At 42.0% G+C, this 18,000-nt stretch overlaps 1 protein-coding gene across 4 annotated transcripts in view; it reads right to left on the bottom strand.

The window, feature by feature from the left end:
- GRHL1 (grainyhead like transcription factor 1) overlaps positions 1-12,285 on the bottom strand; it is an 87,108-nt gene extending 74,823 nt beyond the window's left edge. For 2 of the 4 annotated variants that reach the window (XM_074209652.1, XM_074209649.1), the window contains exons 1-4: positions 12,177-12,285; positions 7,985-8,171; positions 1,966-2,036; positions 111-501 (exon numbers count right to left, since the gene is read on the bottom strand). In XM_074209652.1, the coding sequence (XP_074065753.1) occupies positions 111-501; positions 1,966-2,036; positions 7,985-8,171; positions 12,177-12,196 (669 nt within the window). In that variant the 5' untranslated portion in view covers positions 12,197-12,285. Of the gene's footprint in view, positions 1-110; positions 502-1,965; positions 2,037-7,984; positions 8,172-10,676; positions 10,870-12,176 lie in introns of those variants that run through there. The other 2 variants (XM_074209651.1, XM_074209650.1) reach the window with 1 other exon arrangement.
- Positions 12,286-18,000: the final 5,715 nt, after the last annotated feature.

Below are 18,000 nucleotides of genomic sequence, written 5' to 3'. Positions count from 1 at the left end.
TTGTATTTCTAATCCATTTCAGACTGGGATTTCAGTCTTATATAACAAGGAAAAGGTAGAACCTGATACTTATGCACAGCCCTATTAGGAAGATTTGTTGTTTCCTGTACCTCTTGCACGCCTTCCTTGAAGGTCTCTGAGAAGGTAGAGTCTGGAGTACGCCTCTGAGCATTTGGGGGCTGAGCACCTGAGCCAAACTGGTCAGGGTTAAGGCTGCGGTCAAACACCACTACACGCTCAGTGGGTTCAGGGTGATAAACTGCCGGGGGAATTCCTACAGCAAAGCTGTGTGGCTGAGATTCTGTCTTGATGGAGTGTGTAGGCATTGTCGCTATTGACACAGTGACGGTTGTATCCGGGGCAGTTAGATGACCTCTCTTATCGATGCCCAGTTGGTTGCCATGGGGTAGGACAATGTTAAATGGCACATTTTTCAGAACTTGCACTCTGTTTTCTCCAGGAGAAATGAGGGGTTGTTCAGTCACATTTGGTAGGCTGTTTCTTTAAGAGGAGAGAAGAAAACTATGTTTTGAAAATCAATTTTGATACCTTTTTTTGACAATTTTCTTGGTCAAAAGTATTTAAACATGTTGTTAGGTCGTGAACAATTTCCTTAGCAGAGGACCAAATAAATTGGAAATAGCTCAAAACCCATAAGTGGAAGGATGAAATCATTCAAAATAGTTGTAAATTAAACCCAAAAGTACTAAATAAAAGTTAATATAAAGTATTGCTAAGCAATCACCTAAGACATTTTATTTTGAAACATTTTGATAAAAGAAAACAGTCCTGTCTCTCTCTCTATAGGCACATAGCTACTAATGCAATTAACCTGCCTGATGTTACAATTCCCAACAACCATTACTTTCATCAGCAACTCTATTATCTTAATCTTTATTTAAACTAAAAAGAAAGTTGGTTCCAATAAGAGATTTTTACTTTGATGACAGTTTTTTAAAATTGCATTTCTCTTTTGTTTGTAAGTAAAATTTAATAGCAGATTAATATGTGGTCAATTTCAAAAAATTTCTACAATCCTACTGACTGAAACAAAACTATCTTCAAAAGGGTAACTGGATAGCCTAAAATGTCTTAATTAATTTTATAGAACTTTAATAGAACTTTTTGCAGCTATCAAAGCAAACTCACATTTCACAAAATTTATATTTCATTGTGAGAAAAACAAAGTAAAAAAATTATTTACTCAAGGCTAGAATTTGAAACTGGTTGCCCCCTGATACTAAAAACCAATGTTCTTTGGATACTATGCTGCCTCCTCAAGGTCAAATCAACTAATGGTGTGATATGTCATTGATGTCAACTTTAAATTAAAAATGCTATAGATAAACTCATGTGCTGATAAACCAAGAATTGTTCAGTTGTTTTTCAGCCATGTCTCATTCTCTGTGACTCCATGTGAGATTTTTCTCAGCCAAGATACAGGAGTGGTTTGCCTTTTCCTTCTCCAACTCACTTTACAGACCAGGAAACTAAGGCAAACAAGGTTAAATGACTTGCTCAGTGTCACACAGCTAGTAAGTGTCTGAGGCTGAATTTGAACTCAGGGAGATGGGTCTTTCTGACTCCAGGCCTGGCACTCTATCCACTATGCCACCCATTTGCTGATAAATCAAGAGTTGCTGGTATTTCAAGTTTTTATTTTTTATTTATTTAACATATATTTTATAAATTATTGAAGTTAAATCTAAAGATATCGTGTTAGAGAAGGAATAAGATCATCTTATTTTAAAGATAGCAACAGTGACTTTCTCAAAATTGGAAACATTCTAGTTAGGATCGTTAACAGAAATTAAGCATTAGTTCTCTAACCCATCATTTCTCCCCATGCGCTAATCTTTCTTCTATATCAAATCCAAAACAGTGACCTTTAATAAGTTGGAATTCTCACAGAAGTGAGGCATCTTTCCTGTCCTGTCATATGTTGTCAAGAATTTAAACAAGTACCTTTTGTTGTGATCTGGGTCAGGGTGTTCAACATCTGGCTTTGCTGTTGATAATCTTCTCTCTCTGGGAACCTTATAAATTAAAAGACACAAAGAACTCAAGTCTTCAATCAATGGTAATTCAGTCAAAGATTTCTTTTTCTCCAGATCTCTAATTTCCCTGGTGTTTGGGGTTTTTTTTTTTTTGGTTTATTATTTTTTTATTTTTAATATTTTGTTCTTCGTTCTCAAAGACCATGACATCAGGGAGGTGATACTATGACAAGCACATGAATTAGATTTGAGTGGGGGGGGGGGGGGGGGCGGTGCTGTGCTAAGTCACCAGTCTCACTCTCTCCTCCAGAACCTTCTGGGTCCAGTGGCCAGATATGAATCGGGACGACTGGAGATGGTCCTGGATACGAGGTAATCAGGTTAAGTGGCTTGCCTAAAGTCACACAACTGGTGTGTGAGTCAAGTGTCTGAGGCTAGATTCAAAGTCTCATCATCCTGACTTCAAGGCCAGTGCCCTATCCACTGTACTCTGCCACTCAAACATATTAGAAATCATTAGTATTTTTATCATCTTGAGACTTGCTGGGGTGCTGACTGCCCTGTGGTCACACAGCCAGATGTGTCAGAGACAGGGCTTGAGCCAGGGTCTTCCTAAAGCCAAGACTGGCTAAGGGTCTACTCACAAAGCCACACTGCCTCACTTATCCTGCGTCACATAGGGCAGGACCTATGATTCCAATTCCTAGATGAGGCAAGTTTTTTCACCAATGCAGGTAGCACCTTCTCTGGAACTTCTAGTTTTAGAGTTTCCTGAGGCAATGAGTAGTTCAGTGACTTGCCCAGGAACTGTCAGAGACAGGACCTAAACCTAGATTTCTGTTCCTTAGGCTAGACTTCTCAGCACTGTACTTTCAAAGATATAAAAACAACAACCACCAGCATTTATACAACAATATTTAGAATCTATATAATGCTTACTTTGTAGCAGGTACTTTACAAATATTATCTTATTTGAACCTCACAAAAAACCCAGGAAGTAGGTGCTATTATTATTCTCCATTAGAATACAGAGGCAAAGAGAAGTTAAGTAACTTTCCTAGAGTCAAACAGTTTCTGGGGTTGGATTTGAACTCAAGTCTCCCTGCACTCTACTGAGCCACCTAACTGCTTAATATAGCTTAGCTTAAGCTAAGCTTATTAATTTTTTACTACATTAGGTAATACTTAGCTCCAGACTAAGGAAAGATAGATGGATAATTTGAGCCAAACCATCAAGCACAAAATACTAAAAGAACCAGAGGAGGATCTCCAGCAGCTTGCTAGGCCCCTTTTATAAAACATATAGCACATGTATCTATATTCATAAGATCATAATTTCAATAAGTATTGTATAATAAGCACTACTTATTCTGTGTTGTCCAGTCAATGACAGACTTTTTTTGTGGTTGTCAAATAAGCTCAGGTCACTACAATATAGCAAATATTCTTATTTTTTTTTCCATTAAGAGGAAGATATTTTATCCAGAAAAATTTTACCTCCTCTGCATAAATGCCATTTAAAAACTTTCATTGACATGGCATCATACTGAGAATACAATGATAATATGAATAATATAATATGAAAACTTTTCTAAGCACCAAAGACTTGTCAACTTTTCACTCCTCAATCAATTTTCTCTAGCACCATTCCTTTAAGACCAAATTAAATATAGGGGCAGGCATAGTAGTAGAACTTGTCAGTGATGTCAGCAATTTACTTCTCATGCCTAAATCCTGGCCTTTAAATGATTAATTTCCTTAAATATCCTTAAGTTTCACACAATAACCCAAGCTATAGAAAACTGCATTTCTGCTTTTTTTATCTTTCCCCATTAAATATAGTTTAAAAGATTTTCATTTGCAAACTATGTGCTTAACTTAAGTGGGTTCTTCAAATAACTTTAGAAAAGCTCTGAAAGATAATATATAACAATGATTGATGCTTATTTAGATAACTGAGAACAAATACATTAGCTCATTAAAAGCATCTGGTTCTGCCCTTCCCATTTTAAAGCTTTGCCTAGTAAATAATACTAAAGATTTGACCCTTCCCTAGGCTTACAGAGTTTTCAAAATATCTATAGGACCTCTTAAATGTGAGTACACAAATAAACAAACATGCACACACAAGTTATCATAAGTTTTTATATCAGAATTCCAGTATTCAATGGGTTTTTGTTTTCTTTAAAAATTTACTTCTTATAAATGAGCCATAATTCAATTGCCATCTTAACAACTTACATTTTTCTCATAGACTGGATTAATAAATTTGACATCAGAAGATACGTAAACTTTAACTTCCACATTAAAAGAATCCTTCTGATTAATCTCTCCTCAGGCAAAAGTTTCTTCAAAAACCATTCCTCAGGAGATTTTTTGAACAACCATGAAAATAACCTAACCATAAGCTCCAAAACAGAAAACAAAACAGACTCAGCACCTAGTACTAGGAATGAATTTTGTTTAACTTCATTTTAAGGTCTCCAACCAAAGAGTCCATTCCTCTACATTTCCCCACCTTTGTATCTCCAAAAGTCTTTCCTAAGCCAAAGTGGAAGAAAAGAATCTTATTCTATCCCTGAGAAGAATATGATGCTAGCAGCAGATTTTTCATGCTAAAACATTTTGTCCTATGGTTTGTGGCTACTGACAAGATGATAAAACTATATGAAGGATGTAGTGGTGTGAGGCATCTAGGTGGCTCCATGGATAGACCACTAGCCCTAGAGTCCAGGAGTACCTGAGTTCAAATCCAGCCACAGACACTTAATAATTACTCAACTGTATGACCTTGGGCAAGTCACTTAACCCCCCCCCCCAATTGCTTTAACAACAACAAAAAAAGATGTGGTGGTAGATACCATGGTGTATAGTGCTGGGCCTGGAATTCAGAAGATCTAAGTTCAGGCCTCGAACACTTACTAATTGTGTGACACTGAGCAAGTCACTTAACCTCTGTTTGCCTTTAGCCACAGGAGAAGAAAACAGCAAACCACTCCATTATCTTTGTCAAGAAAAAAATCACAGTGGGCAGCTAGGTGGTGCAGTGGATAAAGCACTGGCCCTGGAGTCAGGAATACCTGAGTTCAAATCCAGCCTCAGACACTTAATAATTACCTAGCTGTGTGGCCTTGGGCAAGCCTTGCAAAAACTGGAAAAAAAATCACAGAGTTGGACACAACTAATCAACAGCAAGCTCCATGGAAGCAATAAAGCAAAGCTATTGTAGGATAAAGGAAAGATAAAGAGTTGAACTCAAGGGATCAGGGTTCTAGAAACAACTTGGCCTCTATAAATGAAAACAATCAACAATTGGCAGCAATAATGATTTCCTCTACACTGGGTGCCAGTGGGAATAAAAGACAAAAACTGGTTCATCAATGCCTAAGGCTAAAGGGAATTTCAGAGATTAATAATACATGCTGCTTTCCTATTTTTCAGGGTGAAGAAATGGAAGTCTGAGAAGGTTAAATGACATCCAGAGAGAGAGAGAGAGAGAGATCAGGAATGAAATTCTAGAAGTTTACATTCTTTCAGTCAATCAAAAAAGCATGTACTAAGTGCCTACTTCTCAAAATACAAAGAACAAACATCCATCTCTAGTCTCAGAGTTTCTCTTTATTAGAGGAGACAATGTAAGTAAATGCAGAATAAATATATATGGAATAAGTACAAAATATTGACAAGGCAGTCTAAAGAGAAAGACATCAGGAGTGAGGGATCAAGAAAGGTACAACAGTGATGCCAACTTCAAAAAGAAATAGGGTCCACCAAACTGTACATAAGAATCCCTACAGGTCCATAATGACTTAGAAAATACCATATAAACATTATCTTTGTTTTATTGTGTTTCTATTTATTTTATATTTCCCAATTCCATTTTAATTGAGTTCTGGCCATACTCAGGAGGGTTGTGGGTCATGTTGTTGTTGACAGTTCTGATGTACATAACAGTGCTTGAGCAACTTCTAGAATGAAATAGAGAGTTTGATGAGGCTAAGGTTAAAAGGGATTGTGCATCCCAAGCATGAGGGACAGCCAGTACCAAAGCACAGTGAGAGGAAATGTAGCCATTTTGACTGGCATGGGAAAGGGAGGAACATATAACAAGGTTGGAAAAGTTAGGTGAGGTTGTGAAAGGCTTCAAAGATCAGAAGAGTTTATGTCTATTTAATATTGGAGGCAATAGAGAACCATAGGAGTTTGCTGAGTAGAGGATTGACATGATCAGACATTAGTTTTAGGGAAATGACTTTAGCAGCTTATGTGAAGGAGAAAAGAGACAGAGAGGGATCATTTAGGAGGCTACTGAAAGAGTTCTGGCAAGAGGTGATGAAGGCTTGAACTAAGATGGTGTCTGGAGACTGAATGAATAGAGAGGAGAGGATGCAAGAGATATTATGAAGGTAGAAACATTTGGCAATTGATTAGATATGTAGGGTAAAGAAAAGAGAGAAGTCTGGAATGACACATAGATTTCAAACTAGGGTAATTGAGAGGATAGGGTCACCTAGGACAGAAATAGGAAATTTCAGAAAATATGTCTGTTCAGGAAAGAAGTAGTGAAAAGATTGCTTTTGGACATGTTATGTGTGAAATACCCGATAGGTAGTTGGTGATACTTTGAAGTTCAGGAGAGAAACTGGGGTCAGATATCCTGATATGTGAGTCATAAACATAGAGATGAAAATTAAACCCATGTGAGATGATGAAGTCACTGAGTGAGAACATGGAAAGAGAAGAGGAACCAGATCAAAGTCTTGGTGCTTAATACTGAACTAGCAAAAGTTTTTTTTAATTACCATTATGAGAAAAATAATCAAAAGTATATGCTCTCCTAGTGAGTGAGTAGTAGCATCATCTTCAGATGAAGGACAACAAAGAAGATCAATGAAGGGAATCTTACATGACTCTAAATACAGACAGCAGAATAACCCATAGTTGATAAAACTGAGAAGTCTGGAACAACAAAAATGAATTAATTCTTCTTTCATATTTAGTAGACTACTGATTTGTGATATTTTTAGATATTTTTAGATTGGTCCTGTGATTTCGTTAGTATTAGAAACTCCTTCCATACACTCGCAAAAGCAATTTTTCTGCATTTCACAGTTGTAAAGAGTTATATAGGTCACTGAGAGTAATCTCAATAACTTGTCTATAGTCACAAAGCTGTCCTGTGTCAGAGACAGCATTTGAACTCCAGGGCTCCTTTATGGATAACAGAGGACACTGTAATATCATCAAAAAAATAATCACCTTGATTAGAGGAAAATAAAATAAGTTTATACCATGTAAGAATCATAGTCCTCTTTTAGTTGCCCAATCTTCAGGAAATCAGTAGCAATAATTATTCTAGAGCAATAATTTTATTTGGTCTTTATATCCCCAGGGCTCAGTACAGTTCCTGATTTGCTGTTGTTTGTTTAGTCTCTCCTGACTCCTTTTGGGGTTTCCTTGGCAAAGATACGGAAATGGTTTGCCATTTCCTTCTCCGGCTCATTTGACAGATGAGGAAACTGAGGCAAAGTTTAAGTGAATTGCCTAGGAGCACACAGCCAGTTAGTGACTGGGGCTGGATTTGAACTCAGGTCTTCCTGACTCAGGGTGGTATTCCATCCACTGTGCCACATATAAGTGTTTGTTCATTGGTTGATAACTGTCATCAAAGCTAAGACTCCCTTCTACAGTATGTATATCAAGAGAACCCACCTACTATATCATCTTTTGTAACAGCTTCATCTTTCACTTGTAAAGAAAGGTACTAGAGCAATTGGTTACTTCATAAGTTTTTAAAACAATCCTTTGATTCTCTGATGGCAGATTTTCAGCTTTGAACCACATTAACTCAAAGTACTCATTAGGTTATTTATAGTCACTACAGAGTAACTTGCATTATATTCTACCAGTAAATTACTGTTTTATATACAGTTTAATCTACTGCATCTTGAGCTGTTGTTAAGCCTTTAACAAGGAGAGAGAGCTACCTTATAATAGTCATAGAGCAGACCCAGAGCAGCAGCACTGTCTTCATCTCCATTGATACTCATCATCGCTTTGGTGGCTGCAGTAAGAGGGTTTTCCAGGAAAGATTTCCAAGCTTCATCTTCACTGGTGTAAGGGCGACGCTGTTGATAGAGTGCTTCATTTTGAAGAACCAACACTGGCCTTTTGCTTTAAAATCAAAAATTAGAAAAAATAAAACTACTTGGCATGCTACAAGATGAAAAAAAAAGGCAACCAAAAAACAGTAAGAAAATCTTGAAATTCTTTTGCCCCATAAACCCAGGTGAGTCAATTTAAAGCCAGATATCATCAAACAGAACAGCCCACTTAAATATAGCCCCAGAGGCCACCCCAGTAGAATACAGAGTATTTAGACATCATGGGAACCTGTAGCTAACCCATACTTGGAACCCAACATAAACTGGATAGTTTGCCAAACCATGTAAGAGAATGCCTTCTTATTCAAATATTCACCATAAACAGACATAAGGATATGGTATGACAACAACAGAACATTCATTTTCTTTGGGCACCATGTAGTCACCAATTATATTCTATTGGAATCTGAGTAGCTCTATCAACACACTGCTACAATTTATTTTCTTGCTCTTTCCTGTCAGTTTCCATGCCTTCAACACTTTTCTATCCCCTTCTGCCAAAAGATTAGTGGGATAGGAATGGAAAGAAAAAAAAGATATTTCATTAAATCCTGGGGGGGGGGGGCAGTATATGAGAAAGTTGTAGGTATGCTGCTGATTCCCTGAAGATTCAACATGGAATGTGGCCAAAGGGGACTGTAAATCAGCAAAGCAGTGTAATTTTCTGGCAAGACAGTTCAACTACTTATCTTAGAGATAAACATTCAATAACCTATAACAGTACATTCAGAGCCAATGAATGTATCTTTAAAAAAAAGTCTTCTCTCATTTATCACACTGGATAACACATGTAAAGTTTTAATACTGCAGTAAAATAAGCTTCACTAAAGTCTTCCCTTCTCCCTGTGCTTTGACTGTATTGCAGATTAAAATTTATTTTAGCAGATTAAAACAAACACTACTGATTCCAAAAAAAAAAACTGAAAGGTAAACAGTCTCAACCATTATACAGTTGGCATTATTTAATAATGGAAACATACTGCAAATATCCAAGAAATAGAAAACTAAATCCCCAGAAGTGTAGAAAGAAGACTCTTAAAGAAGAAAAACAAATTTATAAAGTGAAAATGATAAGAACTATACTGAATAATCACTAATCTGGGAACCAGCAAATTTAAGCATTACAGGTGTTTATAAGACTCATTTCTCATTGCAACACTCAAATGAAATGTGTGAATGGCCTAAAGGTAACCTACCTACTTAAAGAGTGAGTGTAGAAAGATTATCTTTTAAAGCTATCAACAAAGTGTAGGGTTTGGCAGCCACCCAAACCCTTTAAAAAACAGAGCTATAGATTCATTTGGGAAAATGAGACTATCCTGGATTGGGGTTGGGGGATGGGGATGAGGATGGGAAAGGGGATGAAAGCAACAGGGTGGTGTGAATAAAGGGCAGACTATTGGCTTCTGAATTTAGATGAATTATAAATCTCAAGTTCATTGTTTTACTTACACCCAAGCATCAAGTCTTAGGAACATCAATTAGTTGGGAAGAAATTTTGTCCAGCATATTGTCTATTTCTTAATAAATTAAAAAAACACTGAAAATTATTTTTTTAAATTAAAATTGTCGAGAGTGGGCATTTCCTTGACAATAATAGAGCTGGGTACAATTAATGAACCAAGTCATACATTAAGTGATTATTCTTATATAATTAGGCTATTATTAATAATCAAAATAACTTTCAGAAAGTGTTATGACAGCATAGATTCTTCCATTCCTGAAATGCTAGTTTTTCTACCTTCCTTACTTTCCTTTTTCTCAATGGTTTTTCCAATCAGAAAACAATCAAAAGTTTTTTGTAAGTTTCACATTTATACTTTTCACAAAAAATACTTCAGATTGCTAAATCCCTCAAAGGGTGTCTTCCTCATTATGACTTAAACTAGAAATCAATCAATACTTACATAAATAGTAAAGATTTTATTCCATTTACTTATGGGTTATTTATAGGTATTCAACACAGACTAACAAAACACTGAAATATTTGTTTACTTGTGTTTATGGTAAATTTTGCAAAATCCATTATAATGTGTTGAATTTAGGATTCTTAGTCTAGTGCAAAAAAAGGAAAGCTTTCAACAATTTGCCAAATTTATGTTAGATGGCAATTTTTAAAAGTTATTTGGCTTTTTTCAAAACAATAAAAAATTTTCTTTTCATAACGGATGTAAATCTAAAGATTTTATTTATTTTGAGTTTTACAATTTTTCCCCCCAATCTTACTTCCTTCCCCCCACCCCACCCCCACAGAAGGCAATTTGTCAGTCTTTACATTGTTTCCATGTTGTACATTGATCAACTGATGTAAATCTAAAGACATCTTTGGAAATATAGTACTTTCTAGCCAGTTACCCAGTTTAGAAGTTTTATGCTTTTGATAGTGCAGATCTGAGTAATCTGTAATGACCACCAATGATGCAAGTAATAAAATCAGAACTTTGTAAAAAAATTTAAAAACTAAACGCAACTTTTTCCACAGAAAACCAGGGAAGGAGGCCACCAGAACACACACCAAAAAGTCACCCCTGTTGTCACTGTACTCCAGGGCAGTCCTTGAATGTAGGCACTTCGGATCGCCTGGATAAGTCCACCTTCCCGGCTGGGGGGCGTCTCAAAGACATCCATGGGCTGCTCCGGGGCGCAGGAGGGGAAGGCAGGCTTTTCGCCGCGCCCACCCGCACATCGGCTTAAGCTCAGCAGGCCCGGGCGCTCAGCCGCGGCGCAGCCCTCCAGCCACAGTGGGCTAAGCCATGGGCACAGGCGCCTGGCGGGACGCTGCTTCGGTCTCCCGCCGGCTCGAACCCCAACCCTGGCTTTCAGAAGGGAGGGCGGACGGCCGGGGGCCGCGAGCTCCTGTCCCCGAGGCCAGCGGGGGGCTGTCCTTCTGCAATGACCTTAAAATGGGGGTAGGGTGGGGGCGCGGGGCTGCGGGGCCCCGGGGACGCACGCGGGCGCTCGGCGGCGCCTCCCAGGTGTCGAGTTTCCCCAAAGCCAAGCGTCTCCCCGAGTCGGTTCCAATGAGACAAAGAATCGGGGGGGGGGGGTGTCTGTGGCGGCGAGAGGCGGGGGCCGGCGGAGGCGGCTCGGTCCGAGGCCGCCGCCTCCAAGCCCACCGACCTGGGAGCGGGGCCCCGCGGCGGACGGGCGGGACTGGCGGGGGCGCCGCGCCCTCGGGCCGGGCGTCTAGACCAGGCTCCCCGGCCGGGCGAGGCGGAGGGGGCCGTGGGACGGGGGCGCGGGGCCCGCAGCCTCAGCCCGCACCCCGCCGGCCCACCTGCACCGCCGGCGCCGCGCCTGGGAGCCCAGCCGGCCGGGCTGACAGCAGCAGCGGGAGGGGAGGAGAGGCTGCTCCCGGGCCGGGGCTCCTCGCGCTCTCTCCGCACCTCTCCGACGGGAGGCGGCGGCCGGGCTCCCGCGGGCTCCGGGCTCCCGCAGGCTCCCGCAGGCCCGGGGCTCCCGCAGGCTCCCGCGGACTCCAGGCTCCGGGCTCCCGCAGGTCCCGCAGGCTCCGGGCTCCCGCAGGTCCCGCAGGCCCGGGGCTCCCGCAGGTCCCGCAGGCTCCGGGCTCCCGCGGACTCCAGGCTCCGGGCTCCCGCAGGTTCCCGCGGGCTCCGGGCTCCGGGCTCCCGCAGGCTCCCGCGGGCTCCGGACTCCCGCGGGCTCCGGGCTCCCGCAAGCCCGGGGCTCCCGCAGGTCCCGCAGGCTCCGGGCTCCCGCGGGCTCCGGGCTCCGGGCTCCCGCAGGTCCCGCAGGCTCCGGGCTCCCGCGGGCTCCGGGCTCCCGCAAGCCCGGGGCTCCCGCAGGTCCCGCAGGCCCGGGGCTCCCGCAGGTCCCTCAGGCCCGGGGCTCCCGCAGGTCCCGCAGGCCCGGGGCTCCCGCAGGTACCGCAGGCTCCGGGCTCCCGCAGGTCCCGCAGGCCCGGGTGTCCCGCAGGTCCCGCGGGCCCGGGGCTCCCGCAGGCTCCGGGCTCCCGGACGCGCCGGGCGGCGCGGGCTCCCTCGCCCTCACTCACTTGTCGTACTCCTGGGTCATCTCGCGCTCCCGCTCCCCGGGTCTCGCTCGCTCTCCGCCGCCGCCGGCCCGGTCGCAGAACTGGACTTTCGGGTTGGGACAGTGCGGCCGACGGGGGGTGGGGGAAGAGGAGGCGGCGCGCCGGGCTGCGGGCGGGCGGGCGGGCGGGCGCGCGGCGGCCGCGTCTGGCGAGGTCCGGAGCGGCGGCTCGGACGGGTTGGGGTGGCTTTTCTGGCTCTCGGAGCCGGCCCGGGCGCTGGCCGAGCGCATGGGCCCCCGCCCCCAGCCGCGCCGCCGGCCCGCCTTCCCATTGGCCGGCGCCGCCTGGGCGGGGCCCGCGGGGGCCGGGAAGCCCGCGGAGGCCGCTGATTGGGACCGGGCGCCCTCCCCGCGCTGGAGGAGCAGACGCGCCGCGGCGGCCACGGGGGCGGACTCGGCGCTCTCGGGGCCCCGCGGCGGCCGGAGGCGGCTCGGGGGCCCCGGCCTCCTCCTCCCCGTGACCCCCGCCGTGGATCCCTCACGCGCCTTGCGGCTACAGAAGGGGTCGAGGCGGGCGCCCCCCGCCCGAACAAAGCCCGGGAGGGCCGGGTGACGGAATGGCAGCGCCGGGAGGGCCCGGGAGAGGCAGCGGCGGAGGCTCCCGCAAGGCCGGAGGAGCTCGGACTTACTATGTTATAACATGACAGGAGTGTTTAGAGCCCCCCCCCCCCCACTTTAGAGTCCGGAGCCGGGAAGAGGCCCCGGGAAAGGCTCCTTCGCCTTCCTTCTCCTCTCGGAATCGGTCTCAAGGCGGCGGGCTTGCTTGCTTGCTTGCTTGCTTGCTTGCTTGCTTGCTTGCTTGCTTGCTTGCTTGCTTGCTTGGACAGAGATGATTTTAAACTGTCAGGGGAGCTTCCCTGCTGGAACCACCTCTTGGTGCTCACTCGAAAGGCAGAGCCATGGACGTGGCCGTGGACGTGCAGCGCCCGGCCCGGGGCACGCAGCCAGTTTGTATTCGAGGCCTGACTTGACCCCAGACTTTCTGGACTCCGAGTCTCGCCTCTCGACGCCCTCATCACTCCCAGTGCGGCGTCTCACCTCTCCCCCAATTATGACAAGAGCGTCCTAACTGATCTTCCGCTCTCAAGTCTCTTCCAGTCCTTTCTAAACACAGCTGACAAGGGGATTTTCCTCAAGTGCGGGTCTGACCAGGTCACTCCTTAATAAACCCCAGTGATTCCCGGTTACCTTTATAGTCAAACATCAACTCCTCTATTTGGCTTTGAAAACACCAACCTATCGTTTCAGTCTTGCTGTAGATTCACTGCATGCTGCACCCTGCTCCCACCAAGCACTAGCTCAGGCGTTAGTGTCTTTGTCGTTTTTTCAACTCCCAACTCTCAGAAGCTTTTCTTCCTTTCAAAACAAATGACACCTCCTGAAAACCTCTCCTGTTTTCCTTAGTTGTTGGTCCAAATAACTTTTTATTTATTTTTTATAGACTGATAGACTTACATGTTATGTTCCCCAATCCTCAACAGAATATAAACTCCTTGAGACCAGGAGCTGTTGATTTTGTCTCTGTATCCCCAGAACCTAGAATAATTCCTGTCACAGAGTAGTCCTTAAGAAATGCTTGTTTATTGATTGAGAACCTAATAGATACTTACCTCTCTAAATAATAGTCCTTTCTTGTCCTGCCCCTGCATTTCCCTTCAGTCCTCTCCTCCGAAAGCCTCCAAAGACTCCTGACATCAAACAAGTCTACACTTTAGTGCAGTGCAGTTTATTCTCAAATCTCAGGGAGATCTGTGATTTTTATCTTTGTGGACATTCCCTTCAAAATGCAGATCACAACCCATCCATCCATGCCTGCCTTTGTGACTCATCTATGTCTTCCCATAAACGTGTCAAAGGGGATTCATCCAACCTACTGAAGGCCTTTTTTCACTTTCTCCTGAAAGGAGGTCACCGAAAGAGCATATGGACTATCAGTTCTGTTCTTGTTGCATGGCCATTTCATTTTTTTCAATCACCTATTGCTTTGATGATATTCTTTACTCCAACTATTCTTATGTTACTTTTTTTTTTACCTTAGCCTGTTCGTATTGACTCATTTGCATCTCCATTGTTCTCTGGATGACACTCATTTTTTAATTTTTCAGAAATTAATGTCCCTGATAGTCATACAACATCACTGGTTTAACATGTAAAAGAAGGAACTTCATTTCAGGGAGTAGTTTAGTGTCATTTTAGTGCAATTCAGCTTGCTCTCTTGGTTAATCTTGGACCCAGTTCAATGTCCATATGCTACATCTGTCCTATATACTGCATGTCATAGGTCTCTACAATTTTCTCTGCTTCTCCAATTCCCTTCCCTCAGAAAATGACTTTGTCTCTCATCCCAAATCTACGATTTATGCAGAGGAATCAGCACTGGAGTAGAACAAAGATCTCACGGAATCTAATGAACTGGGGAATAAATTTGTTCCTAGAACCTAGAACTTTACCTCTCTGCATCTCAATCTGTAAAATGGAGTTAGAGTAGATCCAAGATCATTAATCTTTTTAGAAGCATTGTACCTGTACCCTTTTGACAGTCCACATTGATCCTTTATCAGAATAATAGTTTTAAATGTATTAGATTAGAAAATATTAGAAAAAACCAATTATACAGAAATATAGTTATCAAAATATTTTTTAAAAACAAGTTCATGAACCCAACATTAAGAATTTAACTAGGTAATCCTTAAGGTCCCTCTCAGCTCTAAACTCTATGAATCATAGATAGAGTCACAGCATGATCTCAAAGCCAGAAGAATGAATGCATGCATGCATGAATGAAGTATTTATTAAGAGCTTACTATGTGCAAAGAACATAAATAGAAAAATACTTGCTTTCAAGGAGCTCCCATTCAAATGGGGGAAGACAACACACAGAGCAGATTTCAGATGCAAGTCAGAGAGAAAAATCCCATAGTCCTTAGAGTGAAGTGGCAGTGTATAACAATGCCTCCTATTTAATGTCATTTTCATTGAAAAAATCTTATCTCACTGGTAGTCAGGAGGACCTCAGATGCTTAATGATGGCCTGGCTGTGTGACCTTAGTCAAGTCATTCTTAACTCCATTGCCTTAAATAAATAAAATTTAAAAAGGAAAAAATCATATCATTTTCTGATGTTGAACCATTTGACAATACAAAGGACTTTGGTAGCAAGAACTTTCTTTTCTAGGTCTTAAGTGGCTGTGGTAATAGCACGCCTATACTACTGCACAGAGGCTGCTTTCCAGGACCATGGTTACAGACACTGAGCTGGAAGCATTGCTGTCCCCAAGGCTCCTTGATTCAGAGTCCTGGTCTGTGTTATCAGAATCTGGGGGTGGGGGAATGGAGGCCAAAGTGCTGTTGGTTGTTTGACTTGCCTGGTACATGTTGCCTCCTATTTCTCTCCCAGGGTGCCCTGATGCTTCAGCTTGGTTGGCTCACCTGCCCACTGTTCAATGGGTGGTAGTTGGAAGTGAACTCAGAGGTTACCTAGTCAAGCCCATATTCCTATAGAAATTCTGTCTACATTTCCAAAAAGTGGTCATTTAGCTTTCTCTGAAGACTTCTAATGAAGAAAAGCCCATTAGATCACATGGCTACCTCTTCTCCTTTGAGAAGACTCTTAATAGTTGGGGGACTTACATTTTTCTTACATTTAGCCAAAATTTGTCTCTATTATTTTGACCTACTACTCCCAGTTCTATTCTTTGAGACAAAAAGGAAAAGGCTTGGTCTTTTGTCAGGGGAGAGATCCTCAAATAAGGTCTTGAAGAAGCATATCTCTCCTAAATCTTCTATGATATAGGAGAGCCTGTAAAACAAAGATATCAGTCTCACAGCCCTTACTGACTGACAGCTTGAACCAGATTAAAATAATGGAAATATTTAAAACAAATAAAAATACAGTAGAAATTAGATAATGTTAATATGGTTTTCTTAGTCAATATGGAGCCTGTACAGTTTAGTGGCCCCTTCTATTTGAGTTTGACACCGCTGTTGTGGATCTTTTCTTCAACCAACCTTCTGATCTTACAGATGAGGAAACTGGAATTCAGAGAATACAGGTGACAACTTCTCCCTGTTGTATTAAAAACTGAAAGATATAGTGCATAACATTGATGAAAAATCTTTCTCTTTCACTCATTTGGGAAGGTGATTTGGAATAGAATGTTTCAAGAAGGCAAATTTCAGAATTTATGTGCTTTAGAATTAAGGTTTTCAAATTAGATATGTTGACAGCTTATAAACAGTTTTCAGAAAGAGGAATGTATGTTATTAAAATAAATACTCCAAATAATTGAGAAAACTACAAATAAAAACATCTCAAATAAAAAATAAAAATATGAGGTGAAACCTCATGACCATCAAATTGACCAGGATGATAAAAGATAGAAACTGTCAACAACAGTACACCTTAATACACTATTATTAAAGCTGTAAAATTAGTCTAACCATTTTGTAAAACAACTTGAAATATGTTAGAAAAGACATTTATGGGGCGGCTAGGTGGTGCAGTGGATAAAGCACCGGCCTTGGAGTCAGGAGTACCTGGGTTCAAATCTGACCTCAGATACTTAATAATTACCTAGCTGTGTGGCCTTGGGCAAGCCACTTAACCCCATTGCCTTGCAAAAAAAAAAAAACCCTAAAAAAAAGACATTTATGTGTTCATAGCCTTTGATCTAGAATCCTACTACCAAAGATATATTACATGGAAGTTAAAAACAGAGGGAAAGTTCTTCCACATACAAAATTACTGATAGAAACTAGATATAAAAGTTTGAGGATATAAAAATATAGAAATAAATTACATACTCACTGAATGGGAATGGCAGAAAAATTAGGATATCTAAACAAAATGGAATACTGTGATATAAGAAATGACAAGTATGAGGAATTCAGAGAAACATGGTAAGACTTCTATGAACTGATAAAAGTAAGAAGAGTTCAAACATTTTATCCCTGAATTATAATAATAGTTGGAAGTAATACTAAAACGGTAACAAAAATCAGGTCAATTGCAATGACAAATTTTGACTTCAAAAACCAGAACATAAAACTTAATCTCCCTCCTCTCAGTTAAGAGGTGAAGGACTACAAATGAAATGCATTTGTTTTCCAATAAAGTTGCTTTGTGGACCAATTTTGCTGAATTGTTTTTTTTTGTTCCAAGAAAGACAAGGATTAGCTAGATCATGAAATAATTTTGATAATAAAAAAAAACAAAAGATAACAAGAAAGAATAAATTTGAAAACATCTCTTGAACATAGTCCTATTTAATAATTGATCTTCAGGAAATAGAGATGCTAGCAGACAACTGTATTCAAACCACAAGTAGATTTAGCAATACTCTAGGAAGCCTTTTAAATAATAGAATTCATAAGGAAAGGAGAGAATGGGTGGTATTTCTGAGTCTAGTTACGTTTAGAGACTTTGGTGTATAGAGTACCGGACCTAGAGTCAGGAAGACCTGAGTTCAAATCCACCCTCAGATGCTTAATAGCTGTGTGTCCTTGGGTGAGTCAGTTTACCCGTTTATCTCTTTTTTTCTTATCTATAAAATGAACAGGTGGGGGTGGCTAGGTGGCACAGTGGATAGAGCACTGGCCCTGGAATCAGGAGTTACCTGAGTTCAAATCTAGCCTCAGACACTTAATAATTACCTAGCTGTGTGGCCTTAGGCAAGCCACTTAACCCCATTGCCTTGCAAAAACTAAAAAAAAAAAAAAAAAAAAAAATGAGCAGGTAAAGGAAATGGCAAACCACTCTAGTATCTTTACTGAGGAAACCCGAAATG

This window comes from Macrotis lagotis, chromosome 1, assembly GCF_037893015.1.
Source record: "Macrotis lagotis isolate mMagLag1 chromosome 1, bilby.v1.9.chrom.fasta, whole genome shotgun sequence".
Lineage (NCBI taxonomy): Eukaryota > Metazoa > Chordata > Mammalia > Peramelemorphia > Peramelidae > Macrotis > Macrotis lagotis.
Note: the sequence above shows the minus strand (reverse complement) of the source record. Positions and strands in the feature narration are given on the sequence as shown.